Source organism: Pan paniscus, chromosome 5, assembly GCF_029289425.2.
Source record: "Pan paniscus chromosome 5, NHGRI_mPanPan1-v2.0_pri, whole genome shotgun sequence".
NCBI classification, from domain to species: Eukaryota; Metazoa; Chordata; class Mammalia; order Primates; family Hominidae; genus Pan; species Pan paniscus.
Genome location: NC_073254.2, coordinates 19389800 through 19403255, shown reverse-complemented (window position 1 = coordinate 19403255; position 13456 = coordinate 19389800). Strand labels below are relative to the sequence as shown.

Here is a 13456-nt window from a genome sequence, read left to right as displayed (position 1 = left end):
CCCCACGCCAGGCCTCTGGGTTCCTCTTGGAGCGTCCGCCTCCTCCGAAGCGCAGCTGGGAGGGGACCGAGTCTGGATTCCAGGGAGGTCCGGGTTCTAATCGAACGAGGCTGTCAATGGTGGTTCCTTTCGCGGAACGGTGTGGACTACACGACAGGCCCTCGCTCAGAACAGCGAGGGCTGGCCCGCGCTCCACTTCCCAGGGAAGATCTACTGCCAGGGCACACCTGCCGGGCCCTGGACGTGCCCCATCGGTGGCGAAAGAAGGGGCTTCCTGACCCAACTCCCCCAGACAGCCGCCAACTCCGATCACTCTGGCCGAGTATGCGGAACTTCCCCACGGGGCACTGCAGAGGCATTAGTTCACCTTCTCCCCCAGGCCCTGCATCGGGAAGCCCTCGCCAGTTCCTCCATGTCTCCCCGGGCATCCTTCGGGCCGCCTCACTCCTCCGTGCTCCATCTCGCTCCAGTTCCTAACCTACCTTGGAGCCACAAGGCTCCTCCCACCAGTTTTCTTCCTAAAGCCCTATTCGTTTGTGCCCCCCAACAGCGTTTCAACAACCTCGGGGCGTTTCACAGACCCCGCGGTTTCCTGTCCTCCCCACGCCCAGGAACAAGCACCACGCCAACCCTTAAGTCACTGCGAGTCGAATCGCCGTTCCCCTTAAGCGGTGCTTCTACCTGCGGTCCCCACCGTTTGAAACAAACTCCCAGCTCAGGGATCACCTTAAAAGGATAGCCTTCCTGACTTCCAGGGCCAAATCGGTAACTCCCTCTTCAAGCGCTGCCTAAGCACTCACGCGTGCTCACTGCAGCACTCGTCTCTGTATTTTAAGGTTTGTCTACTCTTCACCCCACCCCAACTCCAAACGATGACCTTCAATCAGACTTCATCTTCAAATTTGACGCTGGCCCCTAGCACCATTCTCTATACAGGAAATAAGGTGTTGTTCAATGAATGGAATTTCAGTGTCCACGAGAAAGCCCAATACCTACACATCCAATTCCCATTATCAAATGCTTGCACAAGAATCGCAAATTAAAGCCACCACTTCATCAACTGGTCAAGGCGCCTCAAGCTCTGCCTCTTTCCCTGATGGCCCAGCCAATTCCCTCTCCCTCCTCCAAACAGCGCCTCTTTCCTCTCACTTAGCATTTCCATTATATGCTGCATTTCATTGTTGCCTTCTCTCTAGGTTTACCAATTTATCAACAAAAGTTGTAAGTTCCTTGAAGGCAAGGACTAGGACTTTATACATTTGAGAAATCTCAAAGCATTGAGTGCACACTTCGGCAAGCGCTCAAATACTGGCAGGTGATAGTTTAAAATCCCTCAAGAAAAATCAACTGTAAAAAAGAGATCCTCAATAGGAAATAGATACATATAACATATAAGCCTATTATGCAATGATGGACCAATACAAATACAAGCACTTCTCGCCATGACCATTACTCCAATTATTGCCCCCTTCAGAACATCCACAAGCTTAGGCATTCACAAGGGGCTCCACCATGTGCGTAATGGTACTGTGGTCTCCAAGGAGTCTCCAAAACTGCCATTGTTGCCCAGGAGAGGGAAAGAAAGGAACATAGACATCCACAACAAACATATCCAGATATTGAGCTAGTAAGGCGATTTTCCCCATTGTGGAAACAAAAAAGGGAAGAATTATAGCCTCAAAAAGGTAACTCAAAAATGTCAATTTACATAGACCTTTGTCAATTTACGTAGCTTTTCAATCTTGACAATCTGGAATGTTTATGCTGCTATCCTTAGTCTACAACATTAAGAGTAACCACCAGTAGCCTCTAAAACAAAGCAGGAGTGAGCCATACTCCTAAGTTCCAACCACCTCTCCACTCTGACAGTTGGCTTCCACTGGCGAAGGAGATGGGTATCCACCTAGCTACTGAGAAATTGAGCAAGTTCTCAATTGTCCACTTTGTTCCTTTCATCTGCCCTCCATTTAAAACTCACTGATTTATGGAATGCTATTTTGCTTATATATACATATATATTTTAACCTCATTCGTTCAATTTGTCTTACTTTTAAGCAAACTTTGCTTTCCTCCGTCACTTTTTTATATAAACATTTTACCAGCACTCATAGCAGAAGTAAATATGCCCAAGATTATTTAATGACTTGGAATTTCCACCACATTTTATGAAACAGTGAAGTTCTGTAGTTTCCATGACCACGTGTGTGGGTGCTATTATTTTCTCAGTGGCTTAAGAATAAAAGTGAAATCACATCCCCTAAGCACACCGGGAAGATTGCAGCAAAAATACATACAGCACAATACCATGCACTAGTAAGACATATGACTCTTAAAAGATTAGAGAAGTGGTCAACAAGAGAGACGATATACACACATGATTAAAAGACACGTCTACCAGCAATAAACGATTCTCACCTGACCTGCTCCCGTTGTTGTAGGCCAACATAATTCAATTCTCTCCTCCTCAAATCCAAACAATTGATCATCGATGGCAAGTACTACCGACGATAAGACTCTTCAGATCAAGAATCACAGCCTTTTCCCATCTCGGGAGAATGATAACTAAAACCTGAAATCTGAGATCCTCCTCTTTTCCCAATCACCAGCCAAACCAGGCAGGTCTTCCTTTCTCCCAAGAATCTGCATTTCATCTACATTTGAATCCAAAGGCATCCAAGGGGAGATGGGGGATGGGACAGAAAAAACAAAAGAAGCCAAAATCTAGCTACTACTATTCTCAGAGCCAAAGGCGTTTTATGGTTGGGTAGCTGTGAAAAGCTACTGATAATGATTCCCTTCAACAGTTTTGTACCCCCAAAGCATATTCTATCCTGGTTACCTCCTCCATAACCCAAAATTTAATTGTGATTTTTATGAAGATGCGACCTAAGTTTGTTTGTTTTAAACCCACAGTGGCTGAAGGGAAATTAAATGCCGTTCTTGTCATAGAGTATCTACTCCAGAAAACTTGGTGGAATTTCCATCTCAATCACCCACTCAAAAGAAAGAACATTTTAAACCTGAGACCCAAAAGAAAGAAGCATACAGAACCAGTTATAAGATTAATTCAGATGTTAGGGGCCTTGTCTGAACTGGGAGCCAACCAGTTCTTCCTTCCCTAAAAGCTTAGAGTGGATACCAGTACCTTTTTCTGGTCAATCAATAACAGCTGATTCCTTTTTTCAGTCACTGTTTCCTTCCCTGCCCAAATAGTCAGTTTCCCCATTTCGAGGGGCAGCCTCTCCCTGCCGCCCTCCATGTTGGTCCCAGGTAGGTACCATTTCTCTCTTTCATATGGAAGCCAGTAGCCAGCTGCCACACTGCTGCTCCTTGGCCAGATATCACTATTTGTTTCATCTCTTTGCCCTTGTGATGCCAATTCTGAGACCTCTTAACATTTGATTTCACCAATTTCATCTTAGGCTGTGATACCATCACTGGCCGGAGCTCATCAATCTACAATTAAGGATCATTTGCTTTTTCAACTAGATTTAGTGTTTAAGTACGGTTCCTTTTTCTATTTAGCTAATGGTGTTCTACCAAGAGAATCCTTGTAATATGTACTTGTTGAACTTTTTTGATTAAAGTAATGAGCAAGAGGAAGGAAGTTTTTCATTGATAATTTTATACATTACCCCATTTTTGGAAAGCAAAAAGACCAAAAATCATAAAGAGGAAATAGGCACAGGTATTCCCATAATTTTGGTTGACTTTATGCCAAGGCAGTAACTAACTCATTTTGGATCCCTGGAAAAAAACAGCAAGTACTGTTTAACTTTCTCTTGAATTATTGTGATGATTAATTGCATTTGTCTCTCAAGTCAGACCATCCCAGTATCCTCTTTACCTTTCCATTTCTAGACAGAGAGAGAAAGAGAGAGAGAGAACAACTAGGCAAGAGATGAGTGTGGACATTTTGACTGGTAAGGAAAATAGAAACACAAGACCCACTAGAAGTGGGGGAACCCAGAATTATCCCAGGAGCAGGTGGATGTTGAATCTAAAGCAAAGTGTAAATGAGTTGGAAGACTGGGGCCAGACCAGCACTTGGAGGCACTTAGTGGGGCTTGATTTTTTTTCAATCACTAGTATTGTCTAGTGTAGAAGTTCTCAAAATGTGGTTCCCCAGACTAGCAGCAACGGCGTCACCTTGGGACTTGTTCAAAGTGCAAACTCTCAGCTGGACGTGGTGGCTGACGCCTGTAATCCCAAAACTTTAGGAGGCCAAGGCAGGTGGATCACCTGAGCTCAGGAGTTCCAGACCAGCCTGGCCAACATGGCGAAACCCCATCTCCACTAAAAATACAAAAATTAGCCGGGTGTGGTGGCATGTGCTTGTAATCCCAGCCACTCGGGAGGCTGAGGCAAGAGGATCACTTGAACCCAGGAGGCAGAGGTTGCAAGGACCTGAGATAGCACCACTGCACTCCAGCCTGGATGGCAGAGCAAGACTCCATCCCCCCCGCCAAAAAAAAGTGCAAATTCTCTTACCCTCTCACCTACTGGAACTAGAAACAGTATTAGAGAGCATCCATCACTTTACTAGGAATGACCATTGTGTAGTAAAATTTTGTTTCCATTATACATATACACAAATATTTAGGCATGTATATATATGCTTATATATGCACACACATATATTATTGTGTACTAAGTCATAATGTAAAATGTATTTCTTACATTTTGAGCTAGGGCAAGAAGTTTGAAAGCCAATGTTTTGAAACCAGGTAACAAACCCCTGCAAAGGTGGACTGTTAATTATCTATGAATGGTATTGCTGTAGTGCACAGCAATTTTCTTAAATGATTTAATGATTCCTTTTTTGTAGTACACATTACTTCTCCATAACTACTACAGAAGTGTTCAGATCACGTTCCTTTCTGAATTACACATATCCCAGAGTGATATATTTTGAACGAATCAGAATAGTATGCATTTTAGGCCTTATCTTTCCACACAATGTAGAAGATTTTCCAAAGAATATCCCTAACAGACTAAACAAAATGAATGTGAAGTTTAATTTGGTCAACAGCAACATTAAAAAAATAATAAATAAACACAAACAAGAAGCACTTACCCTGTTCTAGGAACTGTTCTAAGTACTTTACAAATATTAAGCTATTTAATTCAGCAAGCACCTAATAAAAATCATAGCTAACATTTACAAAGAACCGTAATAAGTAAGCACATTCGTCCACAAAGCGCCTTTTGGAGTGGGCATTTTTATTGACCCCATTCCTAGTAAGTGGGGAAGCTAAACTTCATCAGGTCCAGGTAACACTAGGGTCTAACTTTTGAATCATTAAGTTATAGTCACTCAATAAATACTTATTGACCATTTATTGTATGCCAGGAACCTTGCTACTCAATGTATATACAATCATCCCTGCTCCCAAGTAGCTGGCAATCTATTAGGATAGATAGACATTAAGTTGTCAGGAAAAAAAAAATGTTGGCCCGGCGCCATGGCTCACGCCTGTAATCCCAGCACTTTGGAAGGCCGAGGCTGGTGGATCACGAGGTCAAGAGATTGAGACCATATCCTGGCTAACATGGTGAAACCCCATCTCTTCTAAAAATACACACACACACACACACACACACACACACACAAATTAGCCGGGTGTGGTGGCAGTCGCCTGTAGTCCCTGCTACTTGGGAGGCTGAGGCAGGAGAATGGAGTGAACCCTGGAGGCGGAGCTTGCAGTGAGCCGAGATCGCGCCACTGCACTCCAGCCTGGGCAACAGAGCGAGACTCCGTCTCAAAAAACAAAAACAAAAACAAAACAACAACAAAAAAGTCTTAACTACCAATCAAAAAAAATGGCAGGAAGCTGTTGAGCCCAGGCCACCTAGAGATGAGTCTGGTTTGCTGCTTCCCCAGAGACAGTGCCCAGCACCCCGTGGGCACACTGGACATGCTTGGGTACCAGCATAGCAGAATCATTGGAAAATTATTTTCAAATAATTTGATATTTTAAAACTAAGTAGCCATCATGCGAGAGATCAACATTTTGACTTTTACGCAATTGCTTTACATTTAGCATTTTAAAAAATGAAATACTAGATATGCAAAAAGGCATAAAGAAAAATACAACAAGGCCTATGTACCCACTCCCCAGCTTAAGCAAAATATGATTTCCGTATTCAGACCAATACTTGGCAGACTTTTAAATAATTTATGAGAAGTAGGAGGTATACCATATTCTATTCACTATTTAGAGGTTATTTAGTTGTTGATGTTTTTCATACAGATTTAGATTTTAACAGATTTAGATTTATAGAAAAATTGCAAATATAGTAGAGAGTTCCCATACCCAGTTTTCCCCATTACATTTAGTCAGGTATACATGGCACAATTAGTGAACCAATATTGATACAGTATTATTAACTAAAATACACGTTTTATTCAGATTTCCCTAGTTTTTACCTAATTTTCTTTTTTCTGCCCCGGGATCCCATCTGTGATGCCGCATTACCTCTATTAATAGTTCTCCTGTCTCCTTACGCTTCTCTTGGCTATGGCAGTTTCTTAGGCTTTTCTTGTTTTTGATGACCTTGACAGTTTTGAAGAGTACATTTTGTGAAACTTTTGCAGAATGTCCTCAACTGGAATTTGTCTGATATTTGTCTCATGATATGATTTGACTGGGCTTTTGTGTTTGGGGGAGGAAGACCACAGAGGTAAAATGCCATTCTCATCACATTGTATCAAGGATACCTACGATCAACATGACTTCACTGTTGATGTTGACCTTGATCACCTAGCAAATACAGTGCTTGTCAGATTTCTGCACTGAAAACTTAGGGTTCTCCACTCCCAGCCCCTGTCCCTTTCCATACTGTAGTGTTTGGAAGGGAGTCACTTTGAGCAGCCCACACTTAAGAAATGAGGATTATGTTTCCCCTCGAGGGCAGAGTGTCTACAAAAAGTATCTAGAATTCTTCTGCATAGGAGATTTCTCTCTTCTCCCCCACTTATTAATTTATTCATTTTTTATATCAATTGAGACTCATGGATTATTTTATACCCTGGATTATAATCCATAATGCATTATTTATTTCCTTGATCAGATTCTCTAGCTTGGGCCACCGGGAGCTCTTTCAGTTGACTTCTGTGCGTCTTTGACATACTCTCATCATGAGGCGGTGTATATTTTGATCACTTCCTTACTTTCTGGCATTGTAAGATGCTGCAGGTTCATCTTGTATATTTTCTGCTCCAGTCCTAGAATCAACCATTTCTCCAAGGAGCCTTGGTTCCTCTTTCTTGAAAAATCATATTAGAAAGCAAGTTCTGGGTGTTAGATGTGTTCATTGTGACTGAGGCTATTCCCTATTTGTGATTAGGTTGTCCCTCAACTAGTGAGCTAAAATCTAAAGGATGAATTAGGTGAAGAGGGCATTGGAAATGGTCCCAGGCTTAGGAAAGGGCTTTTTCCAAAGGCCTAGATGTGGAAGTTGCATGACACCTTTGAGACTCTGAAAATGCTGGTGAAGCCAGAATGCAGACAACAGGAAGGGAGACATAAGATGGGATGGAGAGGCAGGCAAATCTGGTAGCTCATGACCAGGTCCTGGGTCTCTTCATCAATAATCTGACCTATATTTTTTAAAAGTTTGGCTCTATGAAGAGAAAGTGGTTGGAGCAGAGTGGTTAGGGAATTATTGCAATATTGCATTAAATTTGATGTTTTTACATTTTGTTTAGATATCAAATCATTTCAAAATAAAGTTTTGGTGGACCTGCTTCGCTGATGCCAACTGCATATGCAGCATGCCTATAAAGTGAGGGACACTGCACTTAGGACCTCCAATATGACATTGAGTAAAGTGGATATCAGGTCTTGATTTTTATTACAGAGGGAAAGCTTTTACCATTAGGGATGATATTTGCTGAAGGAATTTTGTAGTCCTATTTAATTAGATTAAGGCAGTTCCTTTCCATCCTAGTTTCCCTCTGCTCCCCTCCCCTCCCCTCCCCTCATCTCGCCTCTCCTCTCCTCTCGAGGGTGTCTTACTCTGTCACCCAGGCTGGAGTGCAGTGGCACGATCTCAGCTCACTGCAACCTCCACCTCCTGGGTTCAAATGATTCTCCCGCCTCAGCCTCCCAAGTAGCTGGGATTATAGGCGCGCGCCACCACGCCTGGCTAATTTTTGTATTTCTGGTAGTGATGGGGTTTCACCATGTTGGCCAGGCTGGTCTCAAACTCCTGAGCTCGTGATCCACCTGCCTCAGCCTCCCGAAGTGCTAGGGTTACAGGTGTGAGCCACCGCGCCCAGTCTCCATCCTAGTTTTCTAAATGTTTTTTTTTTTTTATCATGAATGAATATTGAATTTTGTCATCTACTGAAATGATCAAATGATTTTATTCCTTCATTTTGTAAATGCATTGACATATTTATTTTTAATTTTAAGCCAAATTTCTTTTTCTGGAATAAACCAAATAAAGTTTTTATGCATTATCCTTTTCATAAATGGCTAAATTTGGTGTGCTAATAATATGTTTAGGATTTTGAATCTATGTTCATGAGGGAGATTCACCTGAAATTTTTATTTCTTGTTAATTTTATTTTTAGACAGGGTCTCACTTTGTCACCCAGGCTGGAGTACAGTGGTAAGATCTTGGTGTACTGCAGCCTCAACCTTCTGGGCTCAAGTGATCTTCCCACATCAGCTCCCCCCAAGTAGCTGAGACTACCGGTGAACGCCACCATGCCCGGCCAACTTTTTTTTTGTGGAGAACAGGGTTTCACCAGATTGCCCAGGCTGGTCTCGAGCTCCTGAACTCAAATGATCTGCCAACCTCAGCCTCCCAAAGGCTAGGATTACAGGTGTGAGCCACTGTGCCCGGCCTCTTGTCAGATTTTAATATCAAGGTTATAGAGATCTCATAAAATAAGTTGTCATGTACTTCCTCTTTTCCAATTTTTAGTTTGTGTATGAATGCCATTATTTCTTCTTTTGATACCTGTATGCATTTGCTTATAAAGCCACCTGGGTCTGGAGCATTCTTATTGGAAGACTTTAAATTATAGATTCAAATTCTTTAATAAAGAAATATTCAGGGCCGGGCGCCATGGCTCACACCTGTAATCCCAGAACTTTGGGAGGCTGAGGCAGGTGGATCACCTGAGGTCAGGAGATCGAGACCATCCTGGCTAACGTGGTGAAACCCTGTCTCTACTAAAAATACAAAAAATTAGCCAGGCATGGTGGCACATGCCTGTAATCCCAGCTACTCGGGAGGCTGAGGCAGGAGAATCACTTGAACCCAGGAGGTGGAGGTTGCAGTGAGCCAAGATCATGCCATTGCACTCCAGCCTGGGCAACAAGAGTGAAACTCCATCTCAAAAGAAAAAAAAAACAAACAAAAAAGGAACATTCAGGATTTCTATTTCTTTCCGTGTCAATTTGTCCATTTCATCTAAATTTTCAAAGTTAATAACATAAAATTGTTCATAAAATTTTAGTATTTGTAGGATCTCTAATAATATTCCCATTTTAATTATTGAAAATATGTATCATTTCTCTCCTTGTTCTTTATCAGTCCTGCCATGGGTATATTAATTTATTAGTCTTCTGAAAATACCAATTTTGAGCTTTTTTGGTTCTTTGTATGGTATGTCTACTCTATTTAATTATGCTTCTATCACTATTATTTCCTTTGTTTTATTTGTTATTCATTTTCTAATTTCTTAAGATGACTTTGTTCAACAGGCATGGTGGCTCATGCCTGTAATCCCAGCACTTTGGGAGGCCAAGGTAGGTGGATCACCCGAGGTCAGGAGTTCGAGACCAGCCTGGCCAACATGGCAAAACCCTATCTGTGCTAAAAATACATAAATTAGCCGGGCGTGGTGGCATGCACTTGTAGTCCCAGCTACATGGGAGGCCGAGGCAAGAGAATCGCTTGAACCTGGAAGGCAGAGGTTGCAGAGAGCTGAGATTGTGCCACTGCACTCCAGCCTGGGCAACAGAGCAAGACTCTGTATCAAAAAAAAAAAAAAAAAAAAAAAAAAAAAGGGAAACAAAAAAGATGACTTTGTTCATTGATCTTCAGTCTTCTTTTCAAACGTATGAATTAAAACCTATAAATTCCCCTGCATCCCACAAGTCTTAATAGTTTGTATTTTTATTATTATTTAGTTGAAAATATGTTATAATTTCCATTGTGGTTTCTTCTTTGAGCCACATGTTATTAGAAAGATATTTTAAAATTTCAAAAAATAAGGATTTTCTAGTTATTTTTTATTTGTCTTTTTTTTTTTTTTTTTTTGAGAAGAAGTCTCCCTCTGTCACCAAGGCTGGAGTACAGTGGTGCGATCTCAGCTTACTGCAACCTCTGCCTCCCGGGTTCAAGTGATTCTCATGCCTCAGCCTCCCTAAGTAGCTGGGATTACAAGTGCCCACCACCATGCCTGGCTGATTTTCTGTACTTTAGTAGAGATGGGTTTCGTCACATTGGCCAGGCTGGTTTCAAACCCCTGACCTCAGTTAATCCACCCACCCTGACCTCCCAAAGTGCTGGGATTACAGGCGTGAGCCACCACACCCAGCCAATTTCTGGCTTAATAACATTGTAGTGAAAGAATATAATCTGTAGAATTTCAATCCTTTAAAATTTGTTAACACTTATGTCACAAAATTGCTTAAGTTTTATACATATTTTATGTGGTACTTCAAAAGACTATGTATTTTTTAGTTGTTATGCAGTGTTTTCTCTCTATTATATATGTGTGTGTGTTTAATTTTGCTGTATTTTACTGTTTATGTTGTTCAAATATTCTATTAGTTACTGGGACAGGTGCATTAAAATATCCCAACATGATTATGAATTTGTCTAAGCCTTTCTGTGTAGTTTTTGCTTTGAATATCTTTAAGCTATGTTTCTAGGTACATACAAGTTTAAAATTGTTATAATCTATCTGGTGAAGGAAGCATTTTGTCATTATAAAGACACCAATAATGCTTTTTACATTGTCTACTTTGATATTAAGATACCTACAACTGACTGGGTGCGGTGGCTCATGCCTGTAATCCCAGCACTTTGGGAGGCTGAGGTGGACAGATCATGAGGTCAGGAGCTTGAGACCAGCCTGACCACCATGGTGACACCCCATCTCTACTAAAAATGCAAAAATTAGCCAGGCGTGGGGGTGTGCGCCTGTAATCCCAGCTACTCAGGAGGCTGAGGCAGGAGAATCTTTTGAATCTGGAAGGCAGAGGCTGCAGTGAGCTGAGATCATGCCATTGCACTCCAGCCTGGGCAACAGAGCAAGACTCCATCTCAAAAACAAAAAACAAAAAACGAAAAAAAACCTACAACCAAATTTCTTTTGTGTTTGTATGATAGCTAAATCTTTCTCCAAATGTGTTTTTTAAATTTTCTGGATTCTTAAGTTTTACATGTCTCTTACAATTAACACTTTTATTTTTTAATCCAGTTTGATAATCTTTGTCTTTTAATTGGGATATTTAGTCCATTTACATTTAAAGTAATTACTGGTATGTGTAATTTTGATTCTACCTATAATTCTAGGTATTATTCAATATGTTCTATTTTTCCTACTTGTTCTGTTTCTTTTTCTTTCCTTCATTGATTTGTTCCAGACTGATTGAGAACTTTACAACAAATTTTTCTTTTTTGGGGTTGGGGGACGGAGTCTCACTCTGTTGCCCAGGCTAGAGTGCAGTGGCGTGATCTCGGCTCACTGCAACCTCTGCCTCCCGGGTTCAAGCGATTCTCCTGCTTCAGCCTCCTGAGTAGCTGGAACTATAGGCACACGCCACCATGCCCAGCTAATTTTTGTATTTTTAGTAGAGATGGGGTTTCACTATGTTGACAGGGCTGGTCTTGAGTTCCTGATCTCAAGTGATCCGCCCATGTTGGCCTCCCAAAGTGCTGGGACTACAGATGTGAGCCACCGTGCCTGGCCCTACAAAAAAATTATTCTATTATTTTTCTCCTTATTACCTGGAAAGCCATATATTCCTTTAAAATATATACAGTAATAACCCTAAATATTAAGTGTGTCTTTTTCTTAACTAAATGTAATACCAATACTTTTATTTTTTTTCCTGGACAACACAAGAAACTTAGAACACTTTACACCATTTATTCCATGTCCTACTGACCCATGTTCCAACACCACTAATTCTATATTCCATCCTTATTGTTGCTTTATGTTTTAATTCTTCATTTTAATTGCTAAAAATTATTATAATTATTGGCTTATGCAATCAATATTTATTTAGAGTCACCTACATATTTAACTCATTATTTTGTCCTTCGGTTTTTTTGTTTTGTTTTGTTTTTACTGTATCTCCAAGGCTGGACATTTTCCTTCTGCTATAAAAACATCTAATATTTGCTTTAGTTTGTCTAAAAAGTTATTTATTTTACCTTTTTATGGAAGGCTATATCAGCTGGTATAGAATTTCAGTGGCAATTTTCTTACTTTTGCTCAGTGCTTTTAGTATATTTTATAGTCTCCTACTTTCAATTGTTTCCATTGAGAAATCTGCTATATTTTTGCTCCTTTGAAGGTAATCTATCTTTCTTCTCTTGCTATTTTTACCATTTTCTCTTTGTCTTGGGTTTTCAGCAGTTTTACTATGATGTGTTTAGGTATTCGTTTGTGTATTTATCCTGGTTGGGTTTCCTAGGATTTATAGAGTCTTTGAATTATTTTACCAGTTTGCAAAATTTTGTCAGCCATTATCTCTTATTATTGCTGCTACCTCAGTCTCTTCTTCCCTTCTGAGTTTCCAATGAACGTATGTTACAGCTTTTCACTACAGTCCTATGTGTTGTATTATCATTTCTGATTTTTCTATTATTTTGCTTTTCTACTACATTCTGGGTACTTTCTCCTGATCTATCTTTTGGTTTACAAATTCTTGCTTCAATTGTGTCTCATCTGCTCTTAAACCTTTTTTTTTTTTTTTTTTTTTTTGGTACCCTTTAATCTGGAATATCCTTTTGATTTGTTATTGAGTTTTTGTTGTTGTTGTTCTTGGTTGAAATTCTTAATCTTGTTGGATTTTTTTTTTAATCTCTTTGACCTGAATAAGATCATTAGTTTGAAGTCAGTGTGCAAACTCTAACACCTGTAGCCTCTGTAGGTCTGTTTCTATTGTCTGCTGTATCTATTGATATTAGTTCATGTTATTTTACTCCTTGTGTGTCTGATTATTTTTTATTATGTGCCAGATATTGGATCTACAAAATGTAGAAATATATTTGAGGTCTGAGATGATGTTATATTTCTCCAGAGAGGATATGTTTGTTCCTGCCAGCTGCCTAAGTGCTCAAACACTAAAATGTCACCTAAAACCAATTTCATGGCTTGAAAGAATTAAAAGCTAAGCTGTAGTCTCTAGGGGTGCTTACTTCTGAATTACTCTTTTCCTTAAGGTCCTTCAGAGTTTTAATCCAGTGTGAGAAGAGT

The 13456-nt window shown here is 40.5% G+C and overlaps 1 protein-coding gene across 2 annotated transcripts in view; it reads right to left on the bottom strand.

The window, feature by feature from the left end:
• The window catches only part of CDYL (chromodomain Y like), a 183651-nt gene extending 181072 nt beyond the window's left edge, over nucleotides 1–2579 (bottom strand). The window contains exon 1 of one of the 2 annotated variants that reach the window (XM_055113155.1): nucleotides 2416–2579. In XM_055113155.1, the coding sequence (XP_054969130.1) occupies nucleotides 2416–2486 (71 nt within the window). In that variant the 5' untranslated portion in view covers nucleotides 2487–2579. The remainder of the gene's footprint in view (nucleotides 1–2415) is intronic. The other variant, XM_008956570.6, reaches the window with a different exon arrangement.
• Nucleotides 2580–13456: the final 10877 nt, after the last annotated feature.